This window comes from Bos grunniens, chromosome 10, assembly GCF_055505025.1.
Source record: "Bos grunniens cultivar Pamir isolate PY7600 chromosome 10, Bosgru_T2T1.0, whole genome shotgun sequence".
Lineage (NCBI taxonomy): Eukaryota > Metazoa > Chordata > Mammalia > Artiodactyla > Bovidae > Bos > Bos grunniens.
Window position 1 is genome coordinate 89,401,914 of NC_141174.1, and position 18,393 is coordinate 89,420,306.

An 18,393-nucleotide genomic window follows, 5' to 3' on the forward strand; every position below is an offset into this window, starting at 1 on the left:
AGAATCCCATCACTCACAGGCTGGGTCCCCAGAGACCCAGCAGCAGTCAGTGAGGTCAGATCAGGATGCGGTAGGGGGAGAACAGGCCACAGGCAGACCTGTACCTGTAAAGTCCTCTCTAGAGAGACTGGAGACTGATGGAGGCTGCTGATTGAAGAGGGCGGCGGGGAGGAAACCAACACAGATAATTTTTTTCCCCTCCCAACACAGTGAGAGGTTTGTTCCTTCAGACAGGAAACTCTGTCAATAGCAGCCTTTGGATTTAGGAACTTGGTGTTTTTAATTTTATTGTAGACAATTGCATTTCTATTTTTGACAGAGCATTTAACTTGCAGATTTGTATGAATCATTAACACCCCTCGTGCACACAGTCACAGTGTAAAGAAGCTGCTCCTGGGGCCTGAGGCCTCTCCTAGGGGAGGGGAGAGGGCTGGGGCCAAGGGGACGGTGCAGGGCAGAGCGGTCCTCCCTTTATTATCCTCCATTGCCTCATTTGCCTGCCAGCCCCACATGGCTTTAGCCACACTCAGAGATCTAAAGAGTACGATTGCTCACACACAGAGCAGGTCCCCAAAGAACCAAGGCTTCATGCAGACCTGGAGAGGAGCTGCCTGGAACCCTGGCCCCCGGGACCCCTTCCTCGGGACCCCTAGCCAGTAGGGGTATGCCCACAGGTGTATGGGCAACCCGGTGTATGCCCACAGGACACGACTCTTGCCCAGTTGTGGTAAGCCCATTCCCAGAGGGCCTCTGCAAAGAGCCTAGGGGGCTATTTCCTCATGATTTCTGGGCTTTGAGACCTTTCAGAGGAGGAGTCCCAGGTGTGAGGAGTTCACTGTGAGTGAGAAGCGCAGATGGATCGGAGGTAGGAGATATGATCACCTGCCTTAGGCATTCCCAGTCTGATGGTGAAGGCTGGATACATGCATGTGCATGCACACACATATACACTCAGGAAACAACAGGCCCCAAGAGCTGGGAAAGAGAACCAGTCCTCATGGAGGAGCAAACAGAGGTATTTGTAAAATCCTAGAAGCTCAGGTTTGGGAAGTTTTATTCATGGAGCCCCAAGCCTGACCTGTATAGCCTGGATCATTTCCATAGCACCCAAGCCAACCACTGTTCACTTTCCCCTGAGGGCATCCATGCCACCCGGGACAGCAGTGATCATTAGATGCTGGAGAGGCTGCGTTGTGTTATTGGCTTAACCTCAAGTCCTTCACCGTCTTGGCCCCCTCCTTTCTTCTGCTCCTTTTGTCCATGGTCTTCTTTATGTGCAGCTGGTTTCCAGATTAGGACAGAACCATTTGGCCCATTCAGTCCTGAGGAATAGGACTCTTGCCTCACTGCATCTCCCCCACCTTCTAAATGCCACACAGCCCGAGGTCCCGCGGCTCTAGGAGACATACACGCAGCTGACTATAGGGCCGGTGTGTTAGGGCTGCCATGACAAAGTAGCACACACTGGGGGGCTTCGACAACAAATGTATTTTCTCACAGCTCAGGAGGCCATAAGTCTGAGACCAAGGTGTTGGCAGCGTTGGTTCCTGCTAAGGCTTCAGCCCCTGGCTTGTAGCTTGTGGTCTTCTCCCTGTGTTTCCATGTGGCCTTCCCTCTGCCCTGTCTGTGTACTAATCTCTTCTCCCAGTGAAGACATCAGTCATATTGGACTAGGGGCCACCCTGATGACCTCACTTTAACTTTATTGCCTCTCCAATGGCTCTGTCTCCAGCCACAGTCATATTCTAAGGTGCTGGGAGTTAGGATACGTGAACCTGGGGGACATGATTCAGTTCATAATAGCAGGAAAGAAACCATAAGACCACAGCCCTCTTTTAGACTGATACTCTCCTGTCTGCTCTCTCCCCCATCTCTCCCCAAAAGCTATTCTTCTAACCAGCAGTGACCAATCGATTATGTGGCTCTCCCCCACTCTTCCCTGTCCCAGGTGATATGGGCTCCTACCGCCTCCACCTCATCAGGGGTCTGCTTGGGTTGAATATTAATGAAGGGCCCACTCATCTCTAATTTAATGAAGGTTCCTTCCCATCTCTGATCCCACTGAATCTTTACAACCACGTGGGACACTGGGGGTTACCACTCCCATTTTAGAGATGAGGAAACTGCGGCTTGGAGCTATCACATGACTTGTCCTCGCTCGGCCATCTGGAAGGAGGTAGACCTGGGGTTTGAGCCCAAGTCCTGACTTTGAGCCCAGTGTTCTTCCCACCCTATCAGGCAGCAGCCCTTACGAGGTAGCAGATTCTTCCAGCCCCAGGAGCTCGAGCCTGAGGAGGACCGAGCAGTGGGTGGGGAATACTGAGCAGGGGCTGACAGAGGTGCTCGCCGTCCCATCCAGAAAAGGCTCAAGGATGCTCGATTTCCCCAGGAATTCTTGAAAGGAAGCAACCGTTCCTATTGGTCTCTTCAGGAAACCCTGATCATGTCTCAGAAACTCTGAAGAGAAAGGGAGTCTGTGGTCTACAGGATGGATGGATGGGTGGATGGATGGGGTGTGTGTGTGTGTGTGTAAGTATAGGAGGGCTCCACTGTGCTCCATGATGAGGATGTAGGTGGTATAAACACAGCCCCCTTAATGGTCAAAGTGTCCTCATCCAGCCCAGGATTGCAGAGAACTGGCCATAAAGACTCCTCCCTTCCCTCAAGAATCCCTAGAACTTGTGGGGCACAGTGAGAAAAGCAGGCCCAAAGTACCACCCCCACCACCTCCAGGAAGAAGAGGGACCCCTCATCTGAGTAGCTCTTCCCTGCCCCTCTCCTCACATACACACTCATCTCACCATCCTCGGCTACTGCCTCTACCACTCAGTCGTCCATCTCTGCCCCTCCCAGCCCCACTTCTCAGCCCCACACTATCTGACTTACATGTAGGGGAGAAATCTGAGTTAAAAGGCCTACTGCTTAATTCATTACAAGTAAATTGGATGATATTGATAGATGACTCTGGTCAGCAGGATTTTCCTGACTAAACTAGCTTCCTCGGGGTTGGCAATTATCGGTGCATAATAATTGTGTGTTGAACTAATTGATTAATTAATTATGGGAGAATCCTTGATCTCCATAAGAGAAATGACCATCTGTGGTGTGGGAGAGGCTAGAAGGGCAGCAGGAGACAAAAGTAAGTTTAGATTCCTGTTTGATAAAGACCAAAGAGTCATATGTATAATTTTAAAATTATATACAGTATCTCATACCACAAGGCTACTACTGGAAGGAAGGGAAAATAGTCCTCTTTCCCACCCCCTGACAGGTCCTACTCCTGAAAGATACCAGATTCAAATCTTTTAGGTGTTTCTTCTGGCGTTTCAATCCATATTTCTCCAAAACATGCTTTACCACCATCTCACAATTCATTAGAGCCTCATTTCAAGTATCTGCTGATTCCTGGTCTCCTGTTCATGTTTTACCGTAATCCCTGGAAAAAGTTGGCGGGAAGCCTGAGGGGCAGGAGAGGTGCCAGGCTTGTTGACTGATAGGAGCCTTAAATATCAGTATCTGTAGGTCTTTCCGTTTGACCTCTCAGTGTTCCCAGGAAGAAATCCTCCAGAACCCTGCAAGAGGGAGTAGAGCCTGGTCACTAGAATCCTAGGGGCCGAGCAGGGGAAGAGAGCAGAGGGTCTGACTGTTATGCAGGCAGATCCCACAAGATCCCCATTTCTGATGGTCCCCACCCCTTAGCTGTGCTTGGTGTCCTTGTGTCTGAAGCCTTCATGGGTCAGCCTCCCTAAAAGTAAACTGCTGGTCTTGGGAAGGCTGTTTGAAATGGGGGTAAAAATCTGGAATCTAATTCCCTCTTTTATAAACTTCTAAACACTCCTCCTGTTTCAGTACACCAGCACCTTGACCCTCAGAGGCCCCTGGTATCTCTGATTCCTGAGCTTTACTGAGCTTTGTCTTCCGACGCTCCCTTTGCAGGCACTTGTCATTGCTGAGAAAGCAGAAACTCCAGCAGATCCTATTCCTCTATCTGCCAGTCCATCTTCCACCGCGTGACATCTCTTGTCCTCTATGGCCCCCTCTCCCCTTCATTTTCTCCTTGTAGGTTTATATGTTCCTCCTGCTCCCCTTTACTCTTCTGGTAGCTGGGTTTGGGAAAGAAGTAGAGATAAATGTATGTCTCCACACCACCGTGTTTAATCACATCTCTGCTTTCTTTTTTCCTCAGCACTTTCTCATGTACCAGTGTGAGGGCACCTAGTTATGTTTTCTTGTCTCTCTCTCCCCAGTAGGTTGGAAGGACAGGAATCGAATCTTACCTGTATTTTTATATCCCTAGAGTCTAGTGCAGGGTCTGGTATACAACAGGCACTCATTAGATATGTGCTGAATGATTGGATAAGCAAACTGGTCTCAGTCTGCCCCTCTCTAAAGTGTGGCTTTGGAGTCATGGTGTCCAACTTTCTGTGCTTCTGTGATTGGGGAGAAGGTCCCACTAAGGCATAGGGGTGGTCCCTTGGGCTGTAGCAACCGTGCTACTTGTAGAAGAAGGTGGCCTCAGGATTGCATCTCAGAAGCACCACCTCCGCAGGTCTTCCCTCCTGTGTTTCAGGGAGCAGTGTGTGCCCAGCCCTGCCCACCGGGGACGTTCGGCCAGAACTGCAGCCAGGACTGTCCTTGCCACCATGGAGGGCAGTGTGACCACGTGACTGGGCAGTGCCACTGCACAGCCGGCTACATGGGAGACAGGTAAGGATGCTGTTGGCTATCATCCTTACTGGTCATGTTACTCATTTTCACGGCAGCCTTGCAGACAACAGGTCAGGTTTACCAACCTTCTGCCAGCTTTCCTGTTTCTTTCTCAGAAAGCATTCTGAGTCCTCCTGCCAATCCATCCTTCCTGGCCCTCAGCCTGCTGAGGGCACCCACCTTCCCCCAGCCCAGTGACCCAAGCCTGGAATTTGCATTGACTCACCTGGGGAAAGAGGTGGGCACCTACTACCACCCTCTACTTGCTACCCTCCTGGAGGGAGGCAGCAGCACCGATAATCAAAGAAGTTGAGTGTGCACTCTCAGTTCACACATTTTGCACTATTCTTTTTAGAAGTAGATTTTTATTCCTGATATGAGTTCTGTCAAAAGGATACTGACATCAGTTTGCATCCTCTGAAGGCCTGTGGCCTAAGAGCAGACTGAACAAGGGCGCCAATGTTCTGGAATCAAACTAACCTTGCCAAGTGGATAACCCGTAAAATACATAATGGGAGGGTTACCAGAGTTGTGTGTTTCCCATGGCAAGAGGGATTTCATGATGATAGGGAAGGTGCTCTGGGAGAAGGAGAAATGACAGCCAGGGTGTCTGATGGTGAGTGAATTCAGATTTGGTGGAGGACATTTGTCCACAGAATCCAGGTGAATCTCCTCCCTCTCAGTCTGAACTACATCTGTCTCTTTGAGCAGAGAGATGGGCAGTAGAAAGGAAACTCTCACACCCCTTGTCTGCTTCTGTGGGATCCATGTTTCACCTGGATTTTGTTACTCTGCCTCCCCTGCCCAGGTAACATCAGGAAGCAGGAGTCAGGGCTGAATTAACCAATGAGTCCTTCTGGCTCTGACCAACATAGTGGGGTTCCTCCAACTCTCACTGGAGTCAGCCCCAAATCCTAGTGATACCCAGAAAAGAGATTTTCCATTTTCATCCTGAAGCTTGTTTACCCTAGCCTGGAGCCTTTTAAGCCAGATCTGAGCTCTTGGTGAGCTAGTGTTCATCTCGTGAGCATCCCTGGCGTAGAATGTGGGGTGTGGCATCAGGGGACTCATCCCTCTCTGACCTCTGCTGGAGTCTTCGTCTCTGAGGGAAGAAAGGGAGGCAGGACTGATGTGCTGCACCCACCTCCCCATCCCCTCTGTCTATCCCAGTGAGAAAATGTGCAGGTTGAGCCACAGGGGAAGGAACTGGAAGACCCTGGAACCAAAACAGGACCCCTTGCCACTTGCACATGATGGCCAACAAAACCCATTCACCATTGGAGACAAGCAGGTTGATAGCTCCAGCCGGCTAGATTCCACACCAGGAGACCCAACCTCATCGGCGCTCTCCATTTCCACCACCAAGATGTACCAAATGGAGAAATAACCCTAATCCCTCTGGTCGGGACCCAGCCTATGAACCTGAGACAGATAAAAAGCCCCTCAGACCTTAATGTCCTCTGGCAAGCTTTGCCCATCAACTCCCGAAGAATTCAAAAAGAGGGCCCAGTAGCATTTGGGTTTCCCACCTAAACGGGCTGCCTGGTGTTTAATATTTTGTAAAATTGCCTCCATTTATTTTGTAAGTGACAGCTGCATGAACCCACCCCACATCGTTGCAAGCATATTAAAGTTGAGTGGGTATAATAACGCAGGCCTCCCTGGATAGGCAGAATCCAGTGCAAATTAAACATGAAACGTAACGAGGGTTTTGCAGCTCATTTTGTAATTTAATTGAGCAATGTATCTGGTTGTTAATGGTAATATCGGACACATTAGATTGATATGTTGCAAAGGAAGGATGTTTAAGTAGAAAACTAATTCCTGATGTGATTACCCTTCTGTTCCACAGGCCCCGTTATTAGTGTGCTTTGTGTAAAATTCATTAGCAGTCGTTGCTTGATCTCTAAATAAATAAGTTGTTTAAATTGTGGGTAGGAAAAAAAAAGGCTGATTATGTAAATGGATTAGGTTGTCAATATTTCATTTCCAGATTCTTTTTCTGGGGCTACGGAGTGTCACTTTGTAAATATGACATGGGGTGGAGACATGCCCTTTCAGAGAAGGGAGCTCACACTCCAGGACTCTCTCTGCTCAATCCTGCCAGAGGGGAGGGAGCAGGAGGTGTCTCCAGGCTGGGGTCTCTTCCCTGATGGCCTGAGACATCCAGGAGAGGCAACCTGAGTGACTCCCGGGGAAACCCACTGTGAGGCAGCACGGGCTGGCAGTGTCCAATTCTTACCTGCACTGTGTCCTCTGCGCCTGCCTCGGTTTCCACCCTCACCCCTTCCACCGTATTCCCCTCTTCCTTCCTCTCTCCTACCTCCCGTGTCTTCTCCACGCATCCCCTTCTCTCTTCCCTCTTCCGCTGTCCTTTCCCTCCCTGAGGCTTCAGATGGGCTAAAATGCAGCAAGACTTGCAGGAAGACAATCTGGGTGCTGTGACGAAGAACACTGCTTCCAACTCAGGACTTACCAAGATTTAATAAAGAAGCTTAGGCTGTATTTTTTTTCCCCAACATCTTTTATGGCTCCCCTCTGCCCTGATTATTGTAGAAGATAAATAGAAAACCTGAAAATGGAAAAACATACTCATTAAAGCATTTGTAATTCCGTAAGTCCACTCCATTGTTAACATTTTGGAAGTCTTCCCTTTGAGGCTTTTCATGCCAAAAGGGCTCTGTTAGGAGAACTACAGACAACAGTATTAACAAGAGTAATAATAAGAACTAACACTGCTTATTGAGCGCTTACCATTCATGGGGCACCTTTCTAAATGTTTATACGCGTTACCTCATTTAATCCTCAAACACATGGTGAGGTTTAATTATTACCATCCCGTTCTGTGATGAGGAAGCAGATGTCAGGGCAGTAAGGCCAGTTCCCCATTCTCCACACCTTTGAAGCAGCATGGGGACACAGACAATCCAAAGTCCATAGGCCATTTCTGTTCGTTTGTCTCTAGGATGCAGGGGTGGCCCATCTCTTTTTCCTCAAATGCCCCCAGGTTTACCGCTTAATTTGTTGCTGTGACAATGAATCTACGTCCGTGCATGCTCATTACTAAGTCATGTCTGACTCTGCGATCCCGTGGACTGTAGCCTGCCAGGCTCCTCTGGCCATGGGACTTTATGTAGTTTGTTATTTAATGGGTACAGAAGTTTCAGTTTGGGAAGATGAAACGGTTCTAGAGATAGATGGTGGTGATGGTTGCACAGCAATGTGTGTTCTATGTACATGCTCGCTCAGTCGTGTCCAGCTCTTTGTGAGCACATGGACGTAGCCCCCCGGGCTCCTCTGTCCATGGGGTTTCCAGGGCAAGAATACTGGAGTGGGTTGCCATTTCCTCCTCCAAGGGATCTTCCCCACCCAGGGATAGAACCTGCGTCTCTTACATCTTCTACTTTGGCAGGCATATTCTTTATCACTGAGCCACCTGGGAAACCCACACAATATACATGTACTTAATACCACTGTATACTTAAAAAAATTAAAATGGCAAATTTATGTTATCCTTATTTACTGCAGTCAAAAAAAAAAAAAAATACACAAAGCCTACAATCAGTGAGATATGATAGTATGAACTCACTCCTGGGGACTGAGGGGAACTGGCCTGGAGAGGGGAACGGCCTAGGATGGTGAAAGCACAGAACACTTCCTGCAGGAGGCAAGGGAGGAGGGGAGGAGGCCATGAGGAAGGGCAGCCAGCCAGGCCCAGGCCCAGAGGATCTGGAAAGGCAGGTAAGGGGGCATGGACTCACCACATACTCTGTTGTCCTGCAGGTGCCAGGAGGAATGCCCCTTGGGGACCTTCGGCTTCCAATGCTCCCAGCGCTGTGACTGCCACAATGGAGGTCAGTGTTCACCCACGTCCGGCGCCTGCGAGTGTGAACCTGGCTACAAAGGCCCGCGCTGCCAGGAGCGGCTGTGCCCTGAGGGCCTGCACGGCCCAGGCTGCAGCTTGCCCTGCCCCTGCGATGCTGACAACACCATTAGGTATGACGTGAGCGGGGACAGGTGAGCCCAGGGACAGGGACTGGGGGGGCCCTGGTGGAGAGGGGGCTCTCAGAGCACGAGCCACCACCTCCTCCTGGGTTATCTGGGCAGGCAGTGACAGAGCTGGGACCTCAGCGATCACCTTCACTGGCCAGTCTGATCAAAGAAGGGAAAGCCACGGTCACTCAGGCAGTCAAGATGAGGCCTGAGGTCACCTGCTCTGTCCACCACCCCCAGTTGCCAACACTGAACCTGGCTGCTGGCATTGAAAATGGGCCGCACACAGGAGCAAGAGGGTGCCTGGTGACCCCCAGGGAAGCAGGATGGGAATGGGTGCAGCCATGCAATCCTGGGGGCGCTGAGGCTGACCTTGGGGTACCACAGGCCTCAGGGGCATTTTCCTGGAAAACATTTCCTCTCCACACAGTCCGCATCTAACCAAGTCGTCTCCCAACCCCAAGGGGCCCAGAGACCAAACTACCACGGCAGGAGCACAGGGCTTTAGCCATAGAGGGTCAGTGTTAGCAGAGACCTTAAAAACCAGGATGGCTCACCTGAGGCCTGCAGGGAGTGTCCCCTCTGGCCCTGGCTAGGGTAGAAGAGCAGGAGGGACAGAGGCCAGGCCCGCATCAGGGTCTTGGCTTGGGGCCAGCCTTGCCTTGCTCTCTGCCCTTCAGGGCTCGGGGACACCTGAACTGATGTTGGCCCCACCCCTGCTTCCTGGAAGTGGAGAAGCCAGAGCTGCCCTGGGCCACCTCCCCCAGCTCCCCTCACTTCCCGCTTCCTGCACCAGTTGGCACCGCCCTCTGGTAATAGATGAGGCTGTCAGGCCCCAGATTAAAGCTTCAGATGAGGCTGTTGGGCCCAGATAAATGCTTCCACAGCCTTTTATGTGGTCGACTCTTATTAGAATGATGCAGGGTGAGGGGACTCTCCTTCTCCCCTCGGGCCTGCAGGACAGCTCAGGGGAGGACTAGCTGCCCTGGGCCATGGGTGTTGCTGATGTTTTCAGGCCAGACAGACAGGCCTCTGCCTTATAGCCTTGTCTCTGGGACAGCTAGGACTTAGCCTCAGCTCCTCCTCACTTCCAGCTTTTGCTTCTCCACACATCGCCCAGGAGCCTCTGGTCACTGTAAGCAGAGTCATCTTCGCAAGTGTTACAGCTTAGACAGAATCTGTCCTCAGTCCTTAGTTCCTAGAGCTGAGTGGCTCAGGCAGTGCTGTCTGCAATGGCAGAAAGTTGGAAAGGAAACCATTAACAGGGGGCCTTGGAGCCAATGGAGCTGACCTATATATGACTTAAGCATTGAGTCACTTATTCATTCAACAAACACTGAGAGCCTGCAGGGCCGACCATGAGAAAAGAAGTACCCCTTAACACCTGTCCAGCCCTCAGGAACTTGAGTCTGGAACACATACCCCTCCTCCCCACCCGCACCTCCGCCCCCCTCCCCCCCCCCCACACACACACGCGCGCGTGCACACATTAAGCATCTTCTACCGTATTTCTTCAAATACAAGACACCACCAGTAGTGAGGCTCTGCTTTATTGTATGTACTGCTACAACTGAACTATGACATACCATTGACTGCATAGCACACACATCAGAGCTATGAAAATGAGGGGCAAAGAGCATCTTAGAAGCAACGAAATATATCTGGCTGGCCCTGTTGTGTCTTGTGCTCGAGTAACTGTGACCAGGGGCTCTGTACAGAAAGCATACTGGTCAGGAAAGTCTTCCTGGAAGAGGTGGCCTCTGGGCTAGGTCTGGAGGGCACAGTGAGAGCTCCCAGGCTCTAAACACAGAGTTTCCACATGGCTGGTTGGGGGCACGGGACAGCTGCCTCAGACTATTCCATGGGTGGATGGGCAGCACCAGGAACCCCAGCCGCCCCCCCCTCACCCCCCAGCAAGCCTGCTCTGCAGGGAAGCCAAGGGAGGTCTGTGTCAGGGACAGGAAGCAAGACAGTCGCTGAGATCCAGTGCAGGAATAGTCCCTGCCTTGGAGATCCAACCAACCCCCAAATGAAAGAGCTATTTTTCTTCCCGTGCCTGAGCAAGCGTGCCCAGCGTAATTTACCCCTCCTCTGAAGGAGTCCTCAATGCATTATTAATTTGGAAGGACTCCCTCTTCTCCGTCGCTAATCTCAGCCCATTCAATATTGATGATTATTTGCTTTACTCTCTTTAACACGTGTCATATTTCAGGGGTTGGGAGCAGTAGCACTTCTTAGGCATGGGGGCTCCGAGGGCACCTGGCAGCCAAGCCCCCAGGCCAGGTTCCTCCGGGTCTACTTGACCACCTCCTTTCGGGAGCGGTGTCAGCATGGGCTTGTCCACCTCTGCAGCCTCAGCACTGCACGATGCCTGGCACAGAGCGGACCTTCAGGAAAAAGAATCACTGAATTCATCTTCAACAGCCCATTCCTCTAGGGTGGTTCTGCCCAAGCTCTAATGTTTCACCACTTTTTCCTGGCTCACTGCCCCAGTGACTGAGCCCCCAGCACCCACCAAGTTTTTATTTGGTCTAACTCGAAATTTCTCAGCCTTGCCACTGTGGATGTTTGGGGCTGGATAATTCTTTGCCATGGACGGCTGTCCCGTGCATTGCAGGATGTTTAGCAGCATCCCTGGTCTCTGTCCACTAGATGCCAGAAGCACGACCCCGGCCCCGAGTTCTGACAACCTGGATGGGTAGGGAGAGGTAGGATTGCCCAAGGTGGAGAACCTCCGATCTCACTCAACCTCTCTCTCGCTGCACTTGGCTTGTTCTCAGGGACATAGAGAACAGCTGTCTTCCTCTGTGTGCACACAGGTCACTCCTCTCTTCTCATGAGCCTTGGTCCCATTCTAGAGCCTTCTCTTGGGAGCTAAGAAAAGCAGAGTAATGACTCTAGGACTCCTACTCCTAAGGCAGTTGAGCTGCAGGTTTTGGTGGGTCTGGGACCCCTGGATCCTGGCCTTAGAACTACCTGTGCCTGAGCCAGTGTCCTGATGAGTATAATTTCCCCCTCTCTGTCTCAGTTTCCCAGTCTGTCTATCACCTTCATCAGCCCAGTAATGGTAAAAGTTTTGTGGTCTTTGCAAGCGAAGCTTCCACTCAGCTCCCCAAAAGACACAGTGTGGGGTCCTCAGCAGCCTTGCCTTGTTGCCCCCCTGGCTTGTGCAAGAGCCCCACCAAGACAGCTTGCAAGGAAAGCCCTGAGCATCTTTCTTAGAGAAACAAAGACCTCCCAACCCTTGACCAAAGAAAACTCTCCTCAGCTTGCCCCAGCCTCTTTCTGCTCTGTGCCCCTCTGGAGAGGACGCTTCAAAGAGGTCGAGCCCCAGTGCCCTGGGAAAGAAAAAGTGGCCAGAGAAATTCCCCAATGCTTCATTCCCTTTATAAGCGCTTTGTAGCACACACAAAGCAGCCTCCCTCCTTCATCAAGGAATAACCTTGGGAAAGCGAGCGCCCGTGTGTCAGCCCTTGTCCATGTCCCCTCCACAATTGGATTGTCATAGACGAATTCCAGCGGCCATGATCGTGGATTACCTGTGAAAGATTTGATTTAGCCAACAGATGCAGCATTGATAGAAATCTCAGAGCAGCCAGGAGAGGAAAAGGCAGAAAATTCCACCCTGAAAAGATTTCTGTATTGTTCAGCTTTCGACTCCTATTAACTTGTGATTAATCTATGGGGGAAATGGAGAAAGGGGGGGGCGGGGTACTGTGCAAGTGAACCAGCATCAGTGTTTGTGACTTTGCCTGAGCCGAACCAGCGTCGTTTGCCCACCATGTGACCCAAGGGAATGGCTCTGCCACCAGGCAGGGGTGGTGGGGGTGGCGGGGTGTGCAGGGCAGGGGACACCAGGGAGGGGGAGTTGTGACGAAGGTGCTGAGAGCATAGTGATGGCAGTTTTCTGAGTCAATGACTGAGTCAGCGGTCATTCCCCACTGTCTCTTTAAAAGGATTTTTGGAGTTTCTATAACAAGTAACAAGTAATCAAATTAAGAAAATAGAAATTATATTTTTAAAAATAGATTTTTAGAGACATGAAAGGAGACAGAAAAAAAATGATTTCAGGTTTGGTTTTGAGCTTTCTGGTTTCTCAGAGTAAAAGGTAAAATTGGTGTTGAGATCCAAAACGCCGGTGGACTGAGACGGAAAGTAGAAATGCAGGAGGGCTCAGAGGCCAGCGCTCGCCAGCTCACTGTTCATCTAGTATGCTTTTCAGAGAGTACTCTTCACACCAGAGCAAGGACCTGTAACAAGGGAGTCTACTGAAGAGAAGGGCAAGAGGGCGCCTGAGGCCCTTCAGAATCTTCAGGGTGGTACAGAGCAGATCGTGGCAGTCAATGCTGCCCGGTCACATGCTTGACTACTTCCAATCCTGTCAGTCTCCATGACTGTGGATTGAGCCAGGCCCTCTGACCCTAAATCAAAAGATCAGAGGAGGCCCCTGAAAAGTTGGAACTGAGAGAGGCCATGCCTAAGAGCTTTGCTGGAAGTGTTGATGATGGACAGGAGTGCTCTGCAACTGTCTGTCTAAGAGTGAGGCCCACCGAGGCGGGGCTCCCTGCCCCATGGCACCTGTGCAGGCCACTATCTCCCCTTACAGTGTGGGGGCCAGGGAACCATGAAGGTCGGGAAGTCTTCAGACATCCATCCTTTGCACACATTCTTTTCTATATATTTGTAATGTTATTGCTTTTTACCTGTTTATGAATAGAATAGAGGCTCAGTTTGAGAAAGGGAATACATAGAAATTTAAAGAAAATACTCAGAGTCCTTCATAATTTCTCAACCCAGAGGTGAGCACAGAAACCATTTTGTTGTAATTGCTTCATTCTTCATCCATGTCTGTTTCACACTTTTTTCATACTTTAGCTCACGACTTTGTATTGATGAACAGTTTGCTTATTTCATTTACCCTTATGTCATATCATTAAATAGGCTGGGAAACATTTGAGTACTTCTCTACCATGCCTTCATATGAATTGTCATAATTCATTTAACCAGTATCCTGGTGTCAGAGGCAGCATGAGACGGTGAACAGAACATGGCCAGACAGACCTGGGTTTGAATTCCAGCTGCCACTGAGTTATCTTTGTGACCTTGGGCCGGTCATATAACCTCCAAGTGGCATCTGAAAATTGGAGGCTCTACTGCCTAACTCCCAGGCTTACTTGAAGATTAGAAATATAGGTGTAAAGTGCCTGGTGTTTTAATAGCCTAGTCACATTTTATTTATTATTATTTAAATTACTTCAATTTTCCACTGTTATAAATAATGCTTCGGGGAACATCTCCGTGCATAAATCTTTCTCCACAACTGTGATCATTTCCTGAGGATAGATTCTTAGAAATGGAATTACAAGACCAAAGGGTCTGAATATCTTTAGGACTCCTGATACATAACCCCAAATTGTTTTCTAGAAACCTTTACCAGCATTGAGTACTGTCCATTTAAAATAATAATAATGAAGAAAGTAACTTTACCTTTTCAATAGAGAAAACATGATATCCAGTTGTTGTTTTGACTTGAACAATTAATGAAACTAAACATTTTCCAAAATGATTTTTATCTACTTGTACTTACCATTCAGGAACTGTCTGCTCCTGTCCATCCCTCATTTTCCATGAGAAAATCAGAGCTCCCAGAGGAGAATTGGCTTGGCTGGGCTTCACGCAATTAGTTTGTTCATTAATTCATTTGCCAAATACGTATTAAGTATCTTCCCCATGCCAGGGACACTGCTGGCCACGGGGGTACGATACAGATGTGAAAGCAACAGACACCCGCACCCCCACCACCATGGAGCTGCCACCTGGTGGGGAGACAGATGATAAACAAGTCAACAGAGAGAAAATAATTACTTGTAGTAAAAGTGCTATCCATTCCCAAATTCTTAATAGGGCAGTGAATATGAGCCTGGCACTGGGGATCCACCAATGACCCAGGGAGACGAGGCCCATATCCTATGTGGAACTTCGCAGAACCAAGATTTGTATGTAGGCTCTTCCTGCCAGCCCAGAGTGTGCCTTTCAACCACAGCCCTTGAACTGATCTCCATAGCAGGCAAGCAGATGACACAGGAAATCCAAAAGGCTTGTCTCTACCACCCAGCATCTTCTCCACAGTGTCAGTTTGGGTTCTCCCCGACAGAAGCAGATGCCAAATGCAAGAGGTCTTACTAGGAACACAGCTGTGAGGGAAAAGGGGGAAGGGGCTGGGGAGGCTAGAAAAGCATCAGCTGCAAGGCAGATCTGATCTGTGTGAAGGAAACAAAGGAGGAAGACTAGATGCAAAGTCTTAAAGTGAAGCACAGTTCGAAGAAAGTTTCACAAGATGGGGAGTCTTTCAGCCGAATTGCCCATCAGAGGAGTCCCAGATTTCCCAGGAATGTGTCGACCTTAATATATTCCTGCTGTGCTCTAGCTGAGAGGAGCCCAGGGGAAGTGTGACCACGGAGAAAACAAAGCCTCCTGCTTTGGTCTCTGTGGATTTGTATCGTAAAGAGCACTTGTTTGAGAGTCAGGAGACCTGTGTCCAATCCTGATTTTGCAATTCCTTGCAATGTGACTTTAGGTAGATTATCTGGATTTCAGACACAGTAGGTGAGGCCATCAGTCAATTGCACTCCCCACAGAAGCTCTAAGAAGAAGGTGGTCACCACACTCAGCATCTCCTCTAACATGAATGCATATTGGCTATTGGATCAGACTCTGCCAGCCACAGGTTGCCCACCTCTCTAGAGGTCATGCCAGGCAGCCCTTGCCTCCAGCCAAGGGTTCTAGCCAGACCAGGGATGGAGATGACCTTACTCAGTCTTAAAGAGCCCTAGCAATGCATGAATGGAGGGTGTCCTCTCCAATATAGACTTTGCCAGAGAGGGGAGGCTACATCTGCCCAGAGGTTCCACTTTAACTCAGCAAACACTCATTAAGTACCTACGGTATACAGAGCCACTGCATCTCAGTGCAGCCCTCTAGTACCTGCCCACACACTGGGCATCTCCTTTAGGTGCAGAGTGGGTGAAGCGCCAAACCTCATAGTACACAAGGGAAGGACCTGGAAAGGCTGCCTCCTGCTTTGGTCTCTGTATTTGTATTATAAAGAGCACTTGTTTGGGAGTCAGGAGACCTACATCTAATCCTGATTTTGCATTTCCTTGCAATGTAACTTTAGGCAAATTTTCTAACAATTATGAGCCTCAGTTTCTTGGGCTCATAAGACCATGTAACCTTGCCATGTTCTGACAAATAAACAAAACATTAAGCTAAAAAACTTTTTTTTAAAAGCAACTGACAAACAACTAATCGCAAAAATATACAAGCAACTCCTACAGCTCAACTCCAGAAAAATAAATGACCCAATCAAAAAATGGGCCAAAGAATTAAATAGACATTTCTCCAAAGAAGACATACAGATGGCTAACAAACACATGAAAAGATGCTCAACATCACTCATTATCAGAGAAATGCAAATCAAAACCACTATGAGGTACCATTTCACACCAGTCAGAATGGCTGCGATCCAAAAGTCTACAAATAATAAGTGCTGGAGAGGGTGTGGAGAAAAGGGAACCCTCTTACACTGTTGGTGGGAATGCAAACTAGTACAGCCACTATGGAGAACAGTGTGGAGATTCCTTAAAAAACTGGAAATAGAACTGCCTTATGATCCAGCAATCCCACTGCTGGGCATACACACTGAGGAAACCAGAAGGGAAAGAGACACGTGTACCCCAATGTTCATCGCAGCACTGTTTATAATAGCCAGGACATGGAAGCAACCTAGATGTCCATCAGCAGATGAATGGATAAGAAAGCTGTGGTACATATACACAATGGAGTATTACTCAGCCATTAAAAAGAATACATTTGAATCAGTTCTAATGAGGTGGATGAAACTGGAGCCTATTATACAGAGTGAAGTAAGCCAGAAGGAAAAACAGAAATACAGTATACTAACGCATATATATGGAATTTAGAAAGATGGTAACAATAACCTGGTGTACGAGACAGCAAAAGAGACACTGATGTATAGAACAGTCTTACGGACTCTGTGGGAGAGGGAGAGGGTGGGAAGATTTGGGAGAGTGACATTGAAACATGTAGAATATCATGTAAGAAACGAGTTCCCAGTCCAGGTTCGATGCACGATACTGGATGCTTGGGGCTGGTGCACTGGGACAACCCAGAGGGATGGTGTGGGGAGGGAGGAGGGAGGAGGGTTCAGGATGGGGAACACATGTATGCCTGTGGTGGATTCATTTTGATATTTGGCAAAACTAATACAATTATGTAAAGTTTAAAAATAAAATAAAATTAAAAAAAAAAAAAAAAGAGTCTTCTCCAAAAAAAAAAAAAAAAAGAAAAAGGGACTTCCCTGGTGGTTAAGTGGCTAAGACACCACACTCCCAACGCAGGGGGCCCGGGTTTGATCCTTGGTCAGGGATCTAGATCCCACATACTGCAACTAAGACAAAGTGAGCCAAATACATGATAAAAAATAAAATGGAAACATTAAGCAGTTTATCATCAGAGGCTCTTCGATCCTGCGCCATGGGCAGACCAAGCCTGGGGTGGGCAGAGGGTGGGACATGGCCGCATTCCTGACCAGACTGTTCTCTCATCCTTCTCTCATCTATTCAGCTGCCACCCCGTAACTGGAGCTTGCACCTGCCAGCCAGGGTGGTCTGGCTACCACTGCAATGAGTCCTGCCCTGTTGGCTACTATGGTGATGGCTGCCAGCTGCCTTGCACCTGTCAGAACGGTGCCGACTGCCACAGCATCACTGGGAGCTGCACTTGTGCCCCAGGCTTCATGGTAAGATGGGAGGGGGCTCCCATGGCCTCTCTGCCCACCCCCGCCCCCACAGAGGAGGAGAGGGGCCAGAATCAGGGAGTGCAGCCCTGTGCCCAGGGATGAAGAATGAGTGTCTGAGTGAGCCACTTGGAGTCTATGACCAGAGAGCTGCCAAGGCTGTTCTCCAAGGCCAGTCCTGCTGAGGTTTGTAACTACAAAATGTAATGGAAGGAAGGTGTCTTTCCATTGTCTCCTCACCCTGGAACACCAGTTGTCTTCTTTGTACCCAGTTCCTGTCTGTCCATATACTGTGTACGTAGTATTGTTCCATCCTAATAACCACAGAGCACATAATAACCACCAGACTTTGTATTTTGCTTTATTTCACCCACGTTTGCTGCTGGAGCTTCTTGATTATCCATTTTTAGTGGTTGCATAACACAGCAGGAGTTGATGGACCCCCACGATCCTCAGCTATTCCTTTAGTGCTGAATACTGAGTTGTTTCCAAAGTTCACAACACATGTGCAGTGAGCATCTTCCTACAAAGGCTTTTCCCCTCCTGTTGAATTAGTTCCTTAGGGTGACTTCCCAGGGTCAGCGGGCATAATATATTTACGGCTCTTGATGGATGTTGCCATATTATTCTCTCAAGGGTTATATAAATCTACAGTGCCACCAGTCGTGTATGCATGTACGTATCAAAACAGCTCTGCTGACATTCTTTTCTTGTTTTAATTTTTGCTAATTATATAGCTAGAAAATGGCTCCTCAATATTGCTCTAATTTGCATTTCTCTGATTACTAGGGAGAGTAAAAACCTTTTCCCTGCTTGTTTGTTTACTATTTGTATTTCCTCATGAATTATGCTGCTCTTTTTGAAGTTTGATTCCA

General features: G+C 48.9%; 1 protein-coding gene across 12 annotated transcripts in view; it reads left to right on the top strand.

Annotated features, from left to right (window-relative positions):
- The window catches only part of MEGF11 (multiple EGF like domains 11), a 400,952-nt gene that overhangs the window by 306,057 nt on the left and 76,502 nt on the right, over positions 1–18,393 (top strand). For all 12 annotated transcript variants that reach the window (XR_015135430.1, XM_086322959.1, XM_086322954.1 and 9 more), the window contains 3 exons: positions 4,571–4,707; positions 8,491–8,703; positions 17,347–17,521. Coding sequence is in view for 11 of the 12 variants with exons in the window: in XM_086322959.1 (XP_086179085.1) it covers positions 4,571–4,707; positions 8,491–8,703; positions 17,347–17,521 (525 nt within the window). In the remaining variant the exon portion in view is untranslated. The remainder of the gene's footprint in view (positions 1–4,570; positions 4,708–8,490; positions 8,704–17,346; positions 17,522–18,393) is intronic.